The sequence below is a fragment of the Loxodonta africana genome, chromosome 9 (genome assembly GCF_030014295.1).
Source record: "Loxodonta africana isolate mLoxAfr1 chromosome 9, mLoxAfr1.hap2, whole genome shotgun sequence".
Classification (NCBI taxonomy): Eukaryota; Metazoa; Chordata; class Mammalia; order Proboscidea; family Elephantidae; genus Loxodonta; species Loxodonta africana.
Genome location: NC_087350.1, coordinates 120,168,459 through 120,183,643, shown reverse-complemented (window position 1 = coordinate 120,183,643; position 15,185 = coordinate 120,168,459). Strand labels below are relative to the sequence as shown.

Below are 15,185 nucleotides of genomic sequence, written 5' to 3'. Positions count from 1 at the left end.
ACTGCCTGCAGAGGACACTGTCGCAGTGAATGGGGTGGGGCCCTGGTTCCAGTTCACAGTCTGGTGGGCGGGACAGACGTGGACACTGTTCATGGGAGGGCCATGCCACACTTGTACTTGGGCCATGGGTGTGTACAGACCATACACACATGTGCACACACAAACACACACACAGAGTGGCCAGGCATGCACACGTCTGTGCGTGTGCATGTGCTGGGTTGTGTGCGTGTGTGTGTAATGTGTGTGTGCACCTGATATATGTGTGGCTGTGTGTTTTTGTGGGAGTCCCTGGGTTTTTGTGGGTGCCAGGCAGGGACTCCCACGAAAACACACAGCATACATAAATCACATGGACGCACACATTACAGCCACATGCATGCACCCGACCACACACACACTCACACACAGGTGCAGCCCTGAGTCGATCTGTACAATGATCTGTACAGCGACCTCATGAGGCAATTCAGGACTGTACCCAACATGCAGATGAGGAACTGAGGCTCGGGGAGGTGGGGCTTATGGACAGCGGGGCCAGGACTGGGCCCCTTGGGGACTGAGAGCCCCCTCAGTGCTCTTGCCCGGGACCCACGCCTCCTCCGCTTTGTGGCTGCAGGGGACTGGTGACATTAACCATCTGTCTCACACACTCACTCACTCACACACACACTCACACGCACACTCACACACTCACTCACACACACACTTACATGCACACTCACACCTACACTCTCACACCTACACTCACACACACTCACACTCACACACACTTACACTCACAGACACACTCATGCACACTCACACTCACACACACGCTCAAACACACTCACACATGCACACTCACATGCACACTCACACACTCACACACATGCACACACACTCACACGCACCCACACATCACACTTACACACTCACATGCACACACACTCACACACACATACACTCACACACTCACACACATACATTCACTTACACAAACTCACACTCACATGCACACTCACTGACACACACTCACACACATACACTCACACACTCACACATACACTCACACATTAACACTCTCACACCCACACATACACACACACTCACGTGCACACTCACACACACTCACATGCACACTCACACACAAACAATCACACACACAGCCTGACACCTGGGGCCCCCCCCTTCCATGTACTTGGCTCAAGAGGCAGCTGGAGAAGCAGACACACACACGTGTGGAAGGAACGCTTTGTGCTTCTGAAACCCTTAAATCTGAAGAGAACTGCGCTAACGTTATGCTACTTGCCTTTACAAACACACCGCTAAGGGTGGCAGTGAAAGGAGCGTCCTCCATGTACCCAGTGCTTAAGAGTCTGCCCAGAGGAGCCTTGGAAGAAAGGCCTAGGGGTCTAGTCCCAAAAAACCGGCCACTGAAAACCCCGTGGAGCCCAGTTCTGCTCTGACACGCTTGGGGTCCCCATGAGTTGGAGTTGATTCGACTGGGAATGATTTTCTGGTGCTGTGAGCCAGGCACCCTACAAAGCAGTTGACACACATGCGTCGCCTCAGTCAGTCTTCAAGACAACTCCTCAAAGCAATGATATGCTTCTCCCCGTTTCCCGGAGGGGGAAACTGAGGCCCCTGCAACTGGCCCTAGCCCTGCCAAACCTCCCTCCCCAAGTCCTGTTAGAGGCAGAGAAGTCAGCGCACCCATGCTGCCCTGGGGTTGGACAATCTGACTGCCAAGGAGTGGGCCTCCCATGTGGGTGGTCTTCCACCTCCGACTGCCCAGTCATCCCCACAGGGGCCAGAATCGTGCCAGGGGGCCACTTCCCGAGCCACTGCCTTGAGGTCCGTCAATGTGTCTGCAGAGCTGCAGACCGAAACCAGAGTGCCTCTGGCCCCTCCCAGCCTGAGGCTCCAGGGGTTCTCAAGCAACTACTCCAGGGTGTAAGTGTGGACAGATGCCCGGGAGGAGGCACAGGAGGCGGGGAGCAGATTGAGGGTTCCGGAAGCTAGTCTGATACCGAACTCTCGAGGATCCCTAAAGCCCTCCCCCCTCCACCCAAGGAAGCTTGTTCTCCTTTGTGGCACTTCCTGTCTCTCAGAAGAAGTGAGTTCTGCTGGCCACGTGGCCCTCCGAGGGCAACTATGGGCTGGGGCATGGCCAGCCAAGTTAATGAGGGGCTTTCCAGCCAAGGGGAGCAGGCTCCAAGACACTGCGGCAGGGTGCACAGTCCCTGCCAGGAGGAGGGACAGATTAAAACCCGAGGTGGAGGAGGGCACCCACTAAGGAAGGGGAAGGAGGGGAGGAAAAGGCCAAGTTTAGCATCACCTCCTCCAGGAAGCTTCCCTGGATCTCTCCAGTGGAGTTAGCTCTCCCAGTTTGTGTGAAAGGGCACTGAGCAGTTTCCATGTGAGCCCCAGAGTGAAATGAACAGTGTCCATGTCTGTTGTGCCCACCAGACCCTGAACTCCTGGAGCCAGGGGCCCCGCACCATTCACCTGGGTCTCCCCACAGTTCTACAGGGCCAGGCAGGTCTCTGATGGGTAAAGCACTGGTGGTGACTGAGACCAATAGAAGGTTTCGGGGCCTCTTGAAGGCAGGGAGGGGAGGAGAGAGGAAGGAAGAGAAGGAAGGAGCAGTGGGAAAGAGAGGGAGAGAGGAGAAGAGGGTAGGGGGGAAAGAGAGGGGAAGAAGGGAGGGAGGGAAAGGAAGGAGAGAGGGGTCAGAAAGCTCCAGCCTGGGGTCCCTGCTGGCCTTGGAGCACCAGCCCCTCCTTCACTGCTAAGGGGCCGAGGCAAGGACATGGGCGCAGGGCCTTGCTCAGGATCAGACAAGTGCCAGCAAATGACTCAGAGCAGTCACCACCACCTCCACTGAGTGCTGGCAAAGCCTAGAACCGGGGAAGGAGGGCCCTGCAGGGTGCCTTAAAAGCAGACCTGGGCTTCTGCCTCCAACCAGCCAGCAAACACGGCACCTTCAGAGGTGCCGATGACTGGCAGTGGGGGGGGGGCAATCTGCCCTCCCCAAGTCACTGTCACTTAGCAGGGGCTGAGGAAGAGTTGGTGGGTGTCAGTTCCCCCACGTCCCTCTACCCACCCAACAAAGTTTGGGACCCAGGAGGAGGGAAGGGGAGCCTGAGGTCTCCCTTGGAGCCCAGGGAGGAGGAGGAGGGAGACAGGACCAGACACAGGAGGCCTGGGCGGGCAGCGCATCAGCTGTGCTCTCAGGGCGGGGCTGCCAGGAGAGTCCAGAAATATCTGAAGGGTGGGGTGAAGGGGCAGGCTCTGGCCAGCACCCCAGGAACAGCCCTGAGGCGACATTATCAGAGAAGGAACTTGGAGCTTCAACACCAGGAAGAAACGCCTGACCAGGGCCACTGCTGGGTAGTCACATCCCTGGGGAAGTGACCGAAATGCCAACCCCTCCGGGCACTGAAATCTGGGCTAGACGGGGGTGGAGGGGCTTCTGGGCTCCTCCCACTAACTGTGCGTTAATGGGGTTGGGGGTGGAAAAGGATGTCTTTCCAGCCAACTTCATTGAGTCAGAGGAAATTTAACCATTTGATGGAAGTCCCACAGAACTTGGCCGATGCTTCCCACAAATTCTTGCAAAAAGCAGTCATGTGACTGGTGCTCACCAATGAGGTGCAGAGGAGATGACCTCAATTTCCAAATATCGGGGTCACGTTTCACTTCACATACTCTCCCTCCCCCAGCGTGATGTTAAGCAGCCCCAAATGAAATCGGACTTCTCATTCCTTCACACGCTTGGCCAAGAAGGTCGGGAAACGAGCCATGTTCAGAGAACAGTTGGAAAACATCTGGCAAGTCCCAAGATGGAGAGGCGAACAGGCGCTCGCAGGACCTTCACCCGCCCCCTGCACATCCCCAGTGGGCAGGCAGCTGCCGCTCCGGCCACGCACTGCGGGTGACCTCAAAGGGAGACCCACCCTGGGAGCTGGAAAGAGGTTTGTGAAGCCCACCCAGAAAAGCGACGTCTTCACACACTGCGACATAGCCTGCTTTGACAAAAGCAAGCTGTCCAGGATGGGGCAGCCCCTACCTGTGCCCCCACCACACTGCTGTCCAGGGCCCACACTTAAAAGCTCCGTTCGGGAGAGAAATCAGAAAACAGGGACGCAGCAGGGGACACGGGGGGAGAGGGATAGGCAAAGCGACCAACATCCTAGACCCTGCAAATTCGTGGTCTACCCATCCAGCCCTAGTCCTGGCCTTTCCCTGAAGGGGACAGATCCCCTGGGGAGGGGGGACAGATCTCTCAGAGGAGCTAGGACAGGACTGAGGGAGGGGGCCCAGGTGGCAGCTGGTTCCCAGACCACATCCCTCGCCACCCCATCCCACCACCACTCTTCCAGAGACCTGCACTGTCCAGAACCTTCACCTTACCCCCCTCCCCTGACACGGAAAGGCAGTCTGTACAGGGTAAGGACATCTCCCAGAGCCCCGGAGCCACCCCACACCCAGACTCCTGCTGGCCCTCCTGAGCCCACCAAGTGCTAACTGTGCCAGGAAAAGAGGGGGGAAAACATTGTAACTGGCAAGAGGCACATGGAAAGTGATTCTTTCCAAATGTCTTCAAATTACAAAGTGGAAAGAGAAAGGAAAGCAGTGAGCCTGTCCCTCCTCGCTGGGGGATGTCTGGCTGGTCTCGTGCTGTGGAGCCGTGGCCCCCTCCTGACTCTCCATGATCTGGGACAAGCCCAGCTGAGCCTTCCTCTCCTTATCCATCAATGAGGAGGTCAGAGGCCTGGGGCCCATCCAACAGCCAATCACAGAAGGTGATTCTCCCAACAGGATGTTGAGGGAATGCAGCTTGGAGGACCCAGGCAGGGAGAGACCCTGTGGTCCCTAGAGACCTCCTCTGGACGGGGCCCCTTCTAAGGGCAGACCCCGGGCAGAAGGAATCCCACAACTCTGGCCATCCACCCCACTCACAGGATTGCCTCAGTAGCTTTGCCCGGCGTGTCCCAGCTCTGGGAGAGAAGCTGCCTCCCAGGGCATCAGGCTCATTGGAGTGGGATCTGAAGCAGGGCTGCTCTGCCACCCTCCAGGGCTCCCCACTGCCACTGAACACGCAGGTGCCAGGGTGGCAAGAACCTGGCCTACCCAAAGTTCCTCAGCCTAGAGGGAGAGGGCAAGCCCAAGGCTGGGGGCCTCTGTGACACTGTCCCCCCAGTGCCCTCCAGGAGTCCAGGCCAGAACTGAAGGGCTGTGACTCTAGGGGGCGACCCTGCCTGGACTTGTGGTGGGGCTACGTGGGACGGGGCTGGCGCCTGCGCTCCTGGCCGACAACACAGGGGTCTCAGGAAAGATTTGGCCTGCCTCATGGACAACCTCCCAGGTCTGCAACGCGCAGTCCTTGTTCCCGCTTGCGCGACAGCCCCAACTGGCCGGCCGGGCTGGGGAGGAGGCTGCGGAGTCCGCGGGTATTGTGCTGGCTCCTCTCCCCCTCAGGGCCCCCAGCGAACGGCATTCCCAGACTCGGCCCTAGCATTCCAGAAGCCCAGGGGGGAAAGTTTCGCAGGCAGCACGGAAAGGCGCCGGCGCCAGGAATGACAGCGCGCCCGGGCGGGTGACAGACACCCTGTCCCGCACCCGGGGCCCGGAGCCCTTACCTGCGCGGCTCGGAGGCGGCGCCCACAGCAGCAGCAGCGGCAGCAGCAGCAACGGCGACAGCGGGGCGTCCGGGCGGCGCGGATTGCGCGCTTTCCAGCGGGTGTGGACGTCCATGCCGGCGGGGCGCGGGGGGCGCACGGGGCGCGGGGAAGCGGGGGACGCCCGGACAGCGACTCGGCGAGGACACACAACTCTAGGAAGTCATGGGCGCCCTTGCCGGCTCTCGGTGCTTTGTGGCGGCGGCTGTCCTGGAGGGAGTCTGGCCTTGGCGCGCAGGACAGCCGGGACCCCCCGGCGTTCGCTCGCTCCTACTTCTCTGCAGCCCCTCCCGCCGCCTCTCCGCCCCGCGACCCGCTCCCTTGGGCGCTTGCTCTGGAGTCTTGCGCCAGCCGCGGGGACGGGAGTGCGGACTCGCCCCGGCGCCGAGCACTTTTCCCCTTTCGTCCCTCCTCTCCACTGGCAGGCCTCCCAGCGGCTGTCGCTCCCCGACGCCCGCAGCGAATCAGAGCCCCGGCTGCGCGCTGCCGGCCCGGCCCCCGCCTCCCACTGGGCGCGGGGCGCGGGGTGGGGACGCGGGCGGGCCGAGGGGATGGGCCGGCCCTTCTCCTGGAGCGGTCGGGCGAGGGTGGCCCTGAGCCCCGCGCCCCCCTCCTCCCGGCCCCCACCTTCCCCACTCAAGGTGCCCACGCCTGGCGGAGCTCCAGAAAGCAGTGCAGAGGGCCCGAAGTTTGATCACTTTGAATTAAAAAAGAGAATCGCAGCTTGCCCTGGCTAACTTTTTCTTGAATGTGGAGGAGTCGGAGCTCCCCTTCTGGGCGGAGACTGAACTTTGAATCCAGCCAGATTGGGCGCCCAAGGCTGGCCGGCAGATTGCCCGAAAGAGAGCGCGCCCCCGCCTCCCCTAGCTTCACTTGCACCGGTGGGAGTCAGGGTCGGGCTGTCCAGGAGATCCCCAGAGCGCCCGGACGTTGGTCCATCTGGGGCATTAACGGAGTGAAGTCTTCCTGCCCGGCTCCCCCTCCCCATCCCTCCCCCACACCCACTCTGGAAACTCCTAGGGACTCCCAGAAGGAAACCAAAGGGGACATCCCCTCTGCCCACTGACAAGAGGGGGGAGAGGGCGTGAGGGACCCCCTGGGGAAAGAGCTCCTGAGCTAGGCTTTTTCTGCTTTCTTTTCTTTAAGGCCTTAAGAAGTCTTCCTCCCAGCACCCCCAGCACCCAGCACCCCAGCGCCTTGACTTCCAGGGTGAGTTCAGGGGGGAGGGGACTCTTCCACCAGGCTCCCCAGGCCTAGGAGGCCTCCCAGAAGCCACCTTGCCTGCCTGCTATGACTCACACCTCTTTTCAGAGAGCTGCAGGGCTTGTTTTTAAAGAGAGAGAGAATCCCTGTGACTTAAGATGGCTTTCAAACCCTAAGCCATCTCCATCCCCTTTGTACAAACAATCCCCTTCCCTGATGCCCGACAGGGCTGGACCCCCCTGCTCCCTGGCTCCAGTTACAGCTCCAGGCCAGGCGTGAAATTCCCCAAGTGTGCATCAATTCCCACCCTCTGGACAGGGTGAAGTCCAGCTCAGGGATGCTGGCAAGACCCCACCACCCCCCGCTGGTGATACCCTGGTTAGTTGGCTTTCGCTTACACACCTGTCACACACATCTCCCAGGTGTAGATATGGCACAAAAAGAAAGATGGGGCTGTCTTAGTCATCTAGTGCTGCTATAACAGAAATACCACAAGTGGGTGGCTTTAACAAACAGAAATTTATTCTCTCACAGTTTAGGAGGCTAGAAGTCCAAATTCAGGGCACCAGCTCTAGGGGAAGGTTTTCTCTCTGTGTTGGCCCTGGAGGAAGGTCCTTGTCTCTCCGAGCTTCTGCCCTGGGCGATCTTCACGTGGCTTGGCTTCTCTCTTCCCCCACCTCTGCTCGCTCACTGCTTGTTTAATCTTTTATGTCTCAAAAGAGATTGACTCAAAATACACCCTACACTAATCCTGCCTTATTAACATAACTAAGACAACCCACCCCAATGGGATTATAACCGGGGGTTTAGAGGTTAGGATTTACAACACATATTTTGGGGGGACTCAATTCAATCCATAACAGGGCTCTATACGCAGACCCAGAAAGGTGTGAGAGCATGAGTTTCTGAGTTTTGTTTCCTTAACTGTATAAATCACATATGTGATCAAGGAGAAGTGTGTGTGTGTGTGCATGTATGTGTGTGTGCATGTATGTATGTGTGTATACATAGGTGTGCCTATGTGTGCGTGCGTATGTGTCTATGTGTGTGTGTGTGGACGTGTGTATCTGTGTGTGTGTTTGTGTATTTTTGGTTAAGCTGGAGTCATTGGCCTCAGCCATGTAGCCCCAGCCCTTCCTTTACTCTCCCAACCAAGTTGACGAGGGAGATTCCACCTGTCCCTGAGCCCCCAGCCCCAGCCCCACTTGGAGGGCCAGCTGCTCCTCAGACCCCTCCTCCCCAGCCTGGGCGCTGACACAGGCCGGTGGCCTGGTTATCAGAAGATAGTGCAGGCTTTCCGGTTCCAGTTTAAGGAATGTCTCCTTTGCACGTGTGAGTCTGCGCCCATCAGCCGCCCTCCGACCTCTAACTCAGGGCCGGCGTCTGAGCTGCGGCCTGGGAGCTGAAAGTGAAGGCCCAGAGTGGAGGTCTCAGGGACGACAAGAAGGACTCATGGCATATGGCTGCGACCGGCCAGGAGGGGTGCATTTTCTCCACTCTTGGGGAGCAAGGGGTGCGATGGCTGGCCAAGCTGACAAAGTGGGTTTTCACCTTCACGCAAGCCCAGAGTTGGGTGTTTAGGCAAGTTTCTTTTCCATCAGAAACTCAGAGGAAAGTCCCGGAACTCGGCTGCCTGGTCTGTGAGCCCAGGAAGCCTGAGAATGACCAAGCTGCCAGTCCCAATTTGCACGCCGCTGGAATTCTATAGGTGATAATAAGAATGTCAGCCGACCCTCCGGTGCATGATGCGCTGGGCCCCCTGCTTGCACAGCTCTCACAGCACCAGGAGGCAATGCTTCAATTTCGCCTCTTTATAGATAAGGAAATTGGGGATCCCAGAGGTAAGGCCTTGCCCAAAGCCTCCCCTCCTCAGTGCTAGAGGTAGGATTTGAACCCAGGTCTCTATCTGGGCCAAATGCCTGCCTTCCAGTAGAAAGGCACTGAGCCTCTGGACACTTCACACAGTGATGCCTGGTGGAGACTGACCGAAACCCAGCGTCCCCTATCGATTATACGCAGAGTCCCTTGTACAGGGCTGGTGACCCCGTGCGCTCATGCTCCAGGTCCTGCCACATTAGCCAGGAAAGCACTGGAGCTACTCCAAGGTTAGAGGGGGCTGCGGGCTTGCGTGTGTGTTTCCCACACCTTCTGTGATCACCCCCATTCTGGTCCAGCCCATCACCATGCACACCCCTCTACCGATGGCACTCTGCACATCTCCATGGTGCCCACAGAGAGGGAGGCAGGTCAGGCGTGGCCCGCGCTTTGTCCCTGGGATCTGATTGCCTGACTTCTCTTTCCATGGCCGAGTGTTCCTGCTCATTCCTTTTCTAAGCTGCAAAGAGCGGTGGCCCCCGACAGGGTGTCCGTGAGAAGCAGCAAGTGCTGCCCCTCTTGTGGAGTTGATGTGGAGTCCTTGATCCTAAGAGGCACACCAACCCCTACAGTCACTGCCTGGCTGAGAAATGGGGCTCCGTTCCCAGGTCGAAGTCCTTGCGGGGCAGCCAGATTCTTTCCCTTCCTCCTTCTGTCACAGGTGGCAGCACACACCCAGTGGAGGGGAGGAACATGGGTAGCTCGTCCTTGTGGGACCTGGGGGGCCAGCTGCCTGCTTGCCCTCGAAGAGTTAATTCATGGTCCTCTGGAGCCTGGGTGGCCAGGAGGGACTGCACGAGCCACAGAGTGGCTGGCAGGGCCCCACGCCTGCCTACACCTATGGGGATGCCTCAGGCAGTGAGGCCCCTCAGTTGCCAAGGAGGATGGTGAACCCTGCAGCCCACACTGGAGCTATGGCTGATCCTACAGCTGGTGTCCTGGGACAACACAGACTTCCATGAGAATCCCAGCAGTGCTGGTCACCAGCCCTGTGACCTTGGGCAAGTGAGTTCTCAACTGTGAGCAGCCTCTGCTCTTTATCTGTGAAATGGGGTGAGGAGCCCCTGCCCTGGGGTGCTGGGGAAGCTTCGAAGAGAAGATGGGTGAGGACAAGCCGGCACATGTGGGAGCTGAGAGGTATGAGTCCCCTCTTTCTCTGCTCCCTGTGCCCTGCTGCCAGCGCTCTCCTCCCTCGGATCCCACAAGCCCACTGCCCCTGCCTGCAGCTACCCCCACTTTGCACGCAGGGCCTCATCAGTGCACCAGTAGCTCATGGAGATAGGAGGCAAGAGAGGCTTGGGGAGGTGAGGCTACTTGCTCAAACAGCAAGGATGACACAGCCCCCACACCTGAATCCAGACCTTCCTGGCTCGGACCTCTAACCCCTGGGAAACACTGCTCCTGGTCAGTGGAGGGTGGACAAGGAAGTGGTCAATCAGAGAGCACCCACAACTGACCAGGCGGGTTCTGTTTTGCTCCAGGAGCCCTTGCCACTGCCCCGCGCTGCCCCGGGTTTAATTTCTGACCCATGAAGCTGACCCTTGCCACATGCGGGCTGTGTCTTTCTCAGCTCAAGGAGCCAGCCAAACTCTCCTTCCAAACTGGAGTGGGATGGGGGAGACCCCACTAATCCCGAGCAATTCAGTAATAGAATTCTCGCCTTCCATGCGGAAGACCAGGTTTCGATTCCCAGACAACACACCTCACGTGCAGTCACTACCCGTCCGTCAGTGGAAGCTTGCATGTTGCTGTGATGTTGAATGGTTTTTAACAGAGGTTCCAGACGACAATGGACTAGGAAGAAAGGCCTGGTTATCTGCTTCTGCAAATCAGCCAGTGAAAACACTACGGATCACAATAGTCTGATCCCCAACCAGTCGTGGGGATAGCACTGGACTGGGCAGCTTTTCCTTCCTTTGTACATGGGGTCATGTACAAGCTGGCTGGAGCCAACTTGACGGCAACTAACAACAACCACAATCTCCTAACTATTATGGGACAGTCTTCCACCGTAACGGTCCAGGACAAAGCCACTGTAGTCACCTGTTTGTGAAGCTGTCTTCAGGTCGGATCAGTGAAGGGTTTAGGAGGGTATAGGAATGCGGGGCTGGCCAGTGGGCCAAGGGCTGGTCCTGAAATCTCCAGGCTTCGCTGGGCAATCCCAGTCGGTGGGCCTTTTGGAGGAACCCAGGAATGGACACCCTGTTTTCCGGAACAATGAGGCTTTCTTTTATCTACCTAACGCATCCTCCCGTCCACCAGGGAGGATGGGGCACCTCTGATGGCTGGGCCTTCTGGGTGTCTCCCTGGCTTTGCCCACAAATGCCATTGCACCTCTCCTCTGTGACACCCCTATGCTGGGCATGAGAGTTGGGGCAGAGTGTGGAGGTGACCACGACACAGTTTAGGACTCAGCCCCACCTGAAGCCCTCTCACCCTTCTTCCCAGTGCACAGTGAGGTACCTGCTGAGTCAGGAGAGCCTCCCCATCCAGGTGCCAAGGGCGCAAAGGGGAAGCACCCCCAGGTGTGTGCATGTGTGAGCAGATGCTGTCAACATCATGGGTGAAGACAGGCCTCGGGACACATGTGGTCGCAAGCCTCCACAGGGTGCCACTATGCCTTATCTCTACTTCCCCAGCACCTAGGCCGCAGTGATGCTCAATCAGGATTTGGGAATGAGCAGGCAAGTGGGTGGAGGTGTCCTAGGAAGCACCCTCATGGGAATCAGGAGCCTGACGTTCTGGACCTATTTTCACACTAAACTCCCCGGCCCGTGTTTCCACCTAAAACTCCATGGGTTTACTCAAACAGTTTTGACGGTCTTTTCCAAGGGTACGTAGTCCCTGGGTAGTGCAGATGGTTAGTGTTCAGTCACTAACCAAAAGGTTGGAGGTTCAAGCCCGACCAGAGGTGCCTTGGAAGAAAGACCTGGCAATCTACTTCCAAACTATCAGCCACCAAAAACCCTATTGAACACAGTTCTCCTCTGATGCACAAGGGGTCGCTTGACTGGTGATGGACTTGGCAAACACTGGTATTGGTGCTCCCAGTCTAAATGTCCACACTCCATGGAGTGAAAGGCTTCACTAAGATGGCCTCTTCTGCCCTCACCTCCTCCAGTGCCCCCAAGCCAGAGTCCAGCAAAGGATCTCTTTTCCTGAGAACTTACCCAAGGACTCCACAGCGCCAGGACACCTAGCCCAGTTAATCACACCTGTGCCAACAAGACCCATCACCAATTGGACTTCAGACACAACGTACAAGGCAAGCAAGAGGCTGGGGTTCTTTGCATCAGAGCTGCAAAGCGTCTGACAACAGCCAGGAAGTCCAGCTCAAAGCAGCCGAAGAGCCACCACCTGGAGTGAAGGGACAGAGTGGTACAAATCTCAGAGGCCAAGGCGCTGACACTGATGGGGAGAGCAGCCCAGCCGTACCCTCGCTGCGCCACCTTTCCTGTCCCTGGCTCTGCTCCCCATGACCCGGCTCCGTTTTCATGTCGTGTGCACGCAGGCTGGGTTTCCTGGACCTCGGTGCTTCTACCAGCTGCCAAGAAAACTCCGCAAGATAATGGGACTTCCAGGCAAGTGGCTCAGGATGGACAAGGACTGAGTTTATCCTTGGCTCCAACAATGCATGCCAAGGCTCCTTCTCCAGACTGGGACCAGCTTGGCGTGACACCTCCAGGAAAATGTTCATAGATAAAGGTTGAGCTTACAGCCTAAGAAAAACGTCTGTTGCAAATATGGCTATTTTTAATTATTGTAAAGACCTGTCTGCGTGGATGGAGCGACACTTGCCAGTCAGTGGAATATTCATGACAACTTAACGGAACCCCCCAGATTCCAACACCATTTCTAGGGTATCTGTGACAGCACCTCCACAGCTGAGACCTCGTGGGATCTTCCCTCAGTCCCAGTATCCCTGGTACCCAAAATGAACAGGGTTTTGAGTATGAACAGCTGTGCCTGCCTCTTACTGAGGGCTACTGTGACCCCCAGCTCCACCTCTAAATGGGTCAGAGTTGGCACCCTGCATGGTCATCGTGAGGGTTATCTGAGATGACTCACTATCAGGCCTCTCAGACTGTGTGGACACAGAGCTTGTGGTCCAAGCTGATCCCCTCAGTCGAGCAACCAGGGAAACTGAGCCTCAGAGAGTGTGATCCTTAAGGTTGTGTGTCAGCTTGGCTGGGCCATTATTCTCAGTGATTTGGCAGTTATTATGTAGTTTGTCGTACTGTGGGGGCTTGTGTGTTGCTGTGATGCTGGAAGCTATGCCACCGGTACTCAAATATAGCAGGGTCACCCATGGCGGACAGGTTTTAGCTGAGCTTCCAGACTAAGACAGACTAGGAAGAAGGACCCGGCAGTCTACTTCTGAAAAGAATTAGCCTGTGAAAACCTTACGAATGGCAGCAGAACCTTGCCTGATATTGCTGGAAGATGAGCCCCCCAGGTTGGAAGGCACTCAGAGATGACTGGGGAAGAGCTGCCTCCTCAAGTGGAGTTGATCTTAATGACGTGAATGGAGTCAAGCTTTTGGAACCTCCATTTGCTGATGTGGCACGACTCAAAGTGAGAAGAAACAGCTGCAAACATCCATTAATAATTGGAACCTGGAATGTACGAAGTATGAATCTAGGAAAATTGGAAGTTGGCAAAAATGAAATGGAATGCATAAACATTGATATCCCAGACATTAGTGAGCTGAAATGGACTGGTATTGGCCATTTTGAATTGGAGGATCGTATGGTCTACTATGCCAACTTGAACAGGAATGGTGTTGCATTTGTCGTCAATAAGAACAGTTCAAGCTCTATCCTGAGATACATTGCTGTCAGGAATAATATCCATAGGCCTAAAGGAAGACCAGTTAATACGGCTATTATTCACATTTACACACCAACCACTAAGGCGAAATATGAAGAAATTAGAGATTTTTACCACCTTCTGCAGTCTAAAGTTGAACACGCGATCAGGATGCACTGATAATTCCTGGTGACTGGAATCCAAAAGTTGGAAACCAAGAAGAAGGACTGGTAGTTGGAAAACATGGCCTTGGTGATAGAAACGGTGCTAGAGATCTCATGATAGAATTTTGCAAGACCAACAACTTCTTCACTGCAAATATCTTTTTTCATCAACATAAATGGCAACTATACATGTGGGCCTCTCCAGAAGGAATACACAGGAATCAAATCGACTACATCTGTGGAAAAAGACAATGGAAAAGCTCAGTATCATCAGTCAGAACAAGGCCAGGGGCTGACCATGAATTGGTCACATGCAAGTTCAAGTTGAAGCTGAAGAAAATTAGAACAAGTCCCTGAGAGCCAAAATACAACTTTGAGTATATTTCACCTGAATTTAGACACCATCTCAAGAATACATTTGATGTGCTGAAGACTAAAGACTGAAGACCAGACAGTTTGTGAAACCACATCAAGGACATCATCCATGAAGAAAGCAAGAGGTCATTAAAAAGTCAGGAAAGAAAGAAAAGACCAAAGGGATGTTAGAATAGACTCTGAAACTTGCCCTTGAATGTCAAGTAGCTAAAGTAAAAGGAAGAAATGATGAAGTAAAAGAGTTGAACAGAGGATTTCAAAGGGTGGCTTCTAGAGGACAGAGTAAAGTTTTATAATAACATGCGCAAAGAGCTGGAGATGGAAAACCTAAAGGAAAGAACACGGTAGGCATTTCTCAGGCTGAAAGAACTGAAGAAACAATTCAAACCTCAAGTGGCAATATTGAAGGATTCAACGGGGAAAACATTCAGTGACGCAGGAATCATCAAAAGAAGATGGAAGGAATACACAGAGTCATTATACCAAAAAGAATTGGTCGGTGTTCAACCTTTTCAGGAGGTAACATGATCAGGAACTGATGGTACCAAAGGAAGAAGTCCAAGCTGCACTGAAGGCATTGGCGAAAAACAAGGGTACAGGAATGGACAGAATATCAGTTGAGATGTTTCAACAAACGGATGCAATGCTGGAAGTGCTCACTAGTCTATGCCAAAATTTGGAAGACAGCTACCTGGCCAACTGACTGGAAAATATTCGTATTTATGCCTATTCCCAAGAAAGGTGATCCAACCAAATGTGGAAATTATAGAACAATATCATTAATATCACATGCAAACAAAATTTTGCTGAAGATCATTCAAAAGCCGCTGCAGCAGTATATTGACAGGGAGCTGCCAGAAATTCAAGCCGGATTCAAAAGAGGACGTGGAACCAGGGAAGTCATTGCTGATGTCAGATGGATCCTGGCTGAAAGCAGAGAATACCAGAAGGATGTTTACCTGTGTTTTATTGACTATGCAAAGGCAGTCGACTGTGTGGATCATAACAAATTATAGATAACATTGCAAAGAATGGGAATTCCAGAACACTTTATTGTGCTCTTGAGGTACCTGTACATAGATCAGAAGGCAGTCATTCG

At 55.1% G+C, this 15,185-nt stretch overlaps 1 protein-coding gene across 2 annotated transcripts in view; it reads right to left on the bottom strand.

Moving 5' to 3' along the window:
• Positions 1-6,051, bottom strand: part of COL5A1 (collagen type V alpha 1 chain) — a 185,775-nt gene extending 179,724 nt beyond the window's left edge. For both annotated transcript variants that reach the window (XM_064290634.1, XM_064290635.1), the window contains exon 1: positions 5,622-6,051. In XM_064290634.1, coding sequence (XP_064146704.1) covers positions 5,622-5,736 — 115 coding nt within the window. In that variant the 5' untranslated portion in view covers positions 5,737-6,051. The remainder of the gene's footprint in view (positions 1-5,621) is intronic.
• Between the last annotated feature and the right edge of the window lie 9,134 nt (positions 6,052-15,185).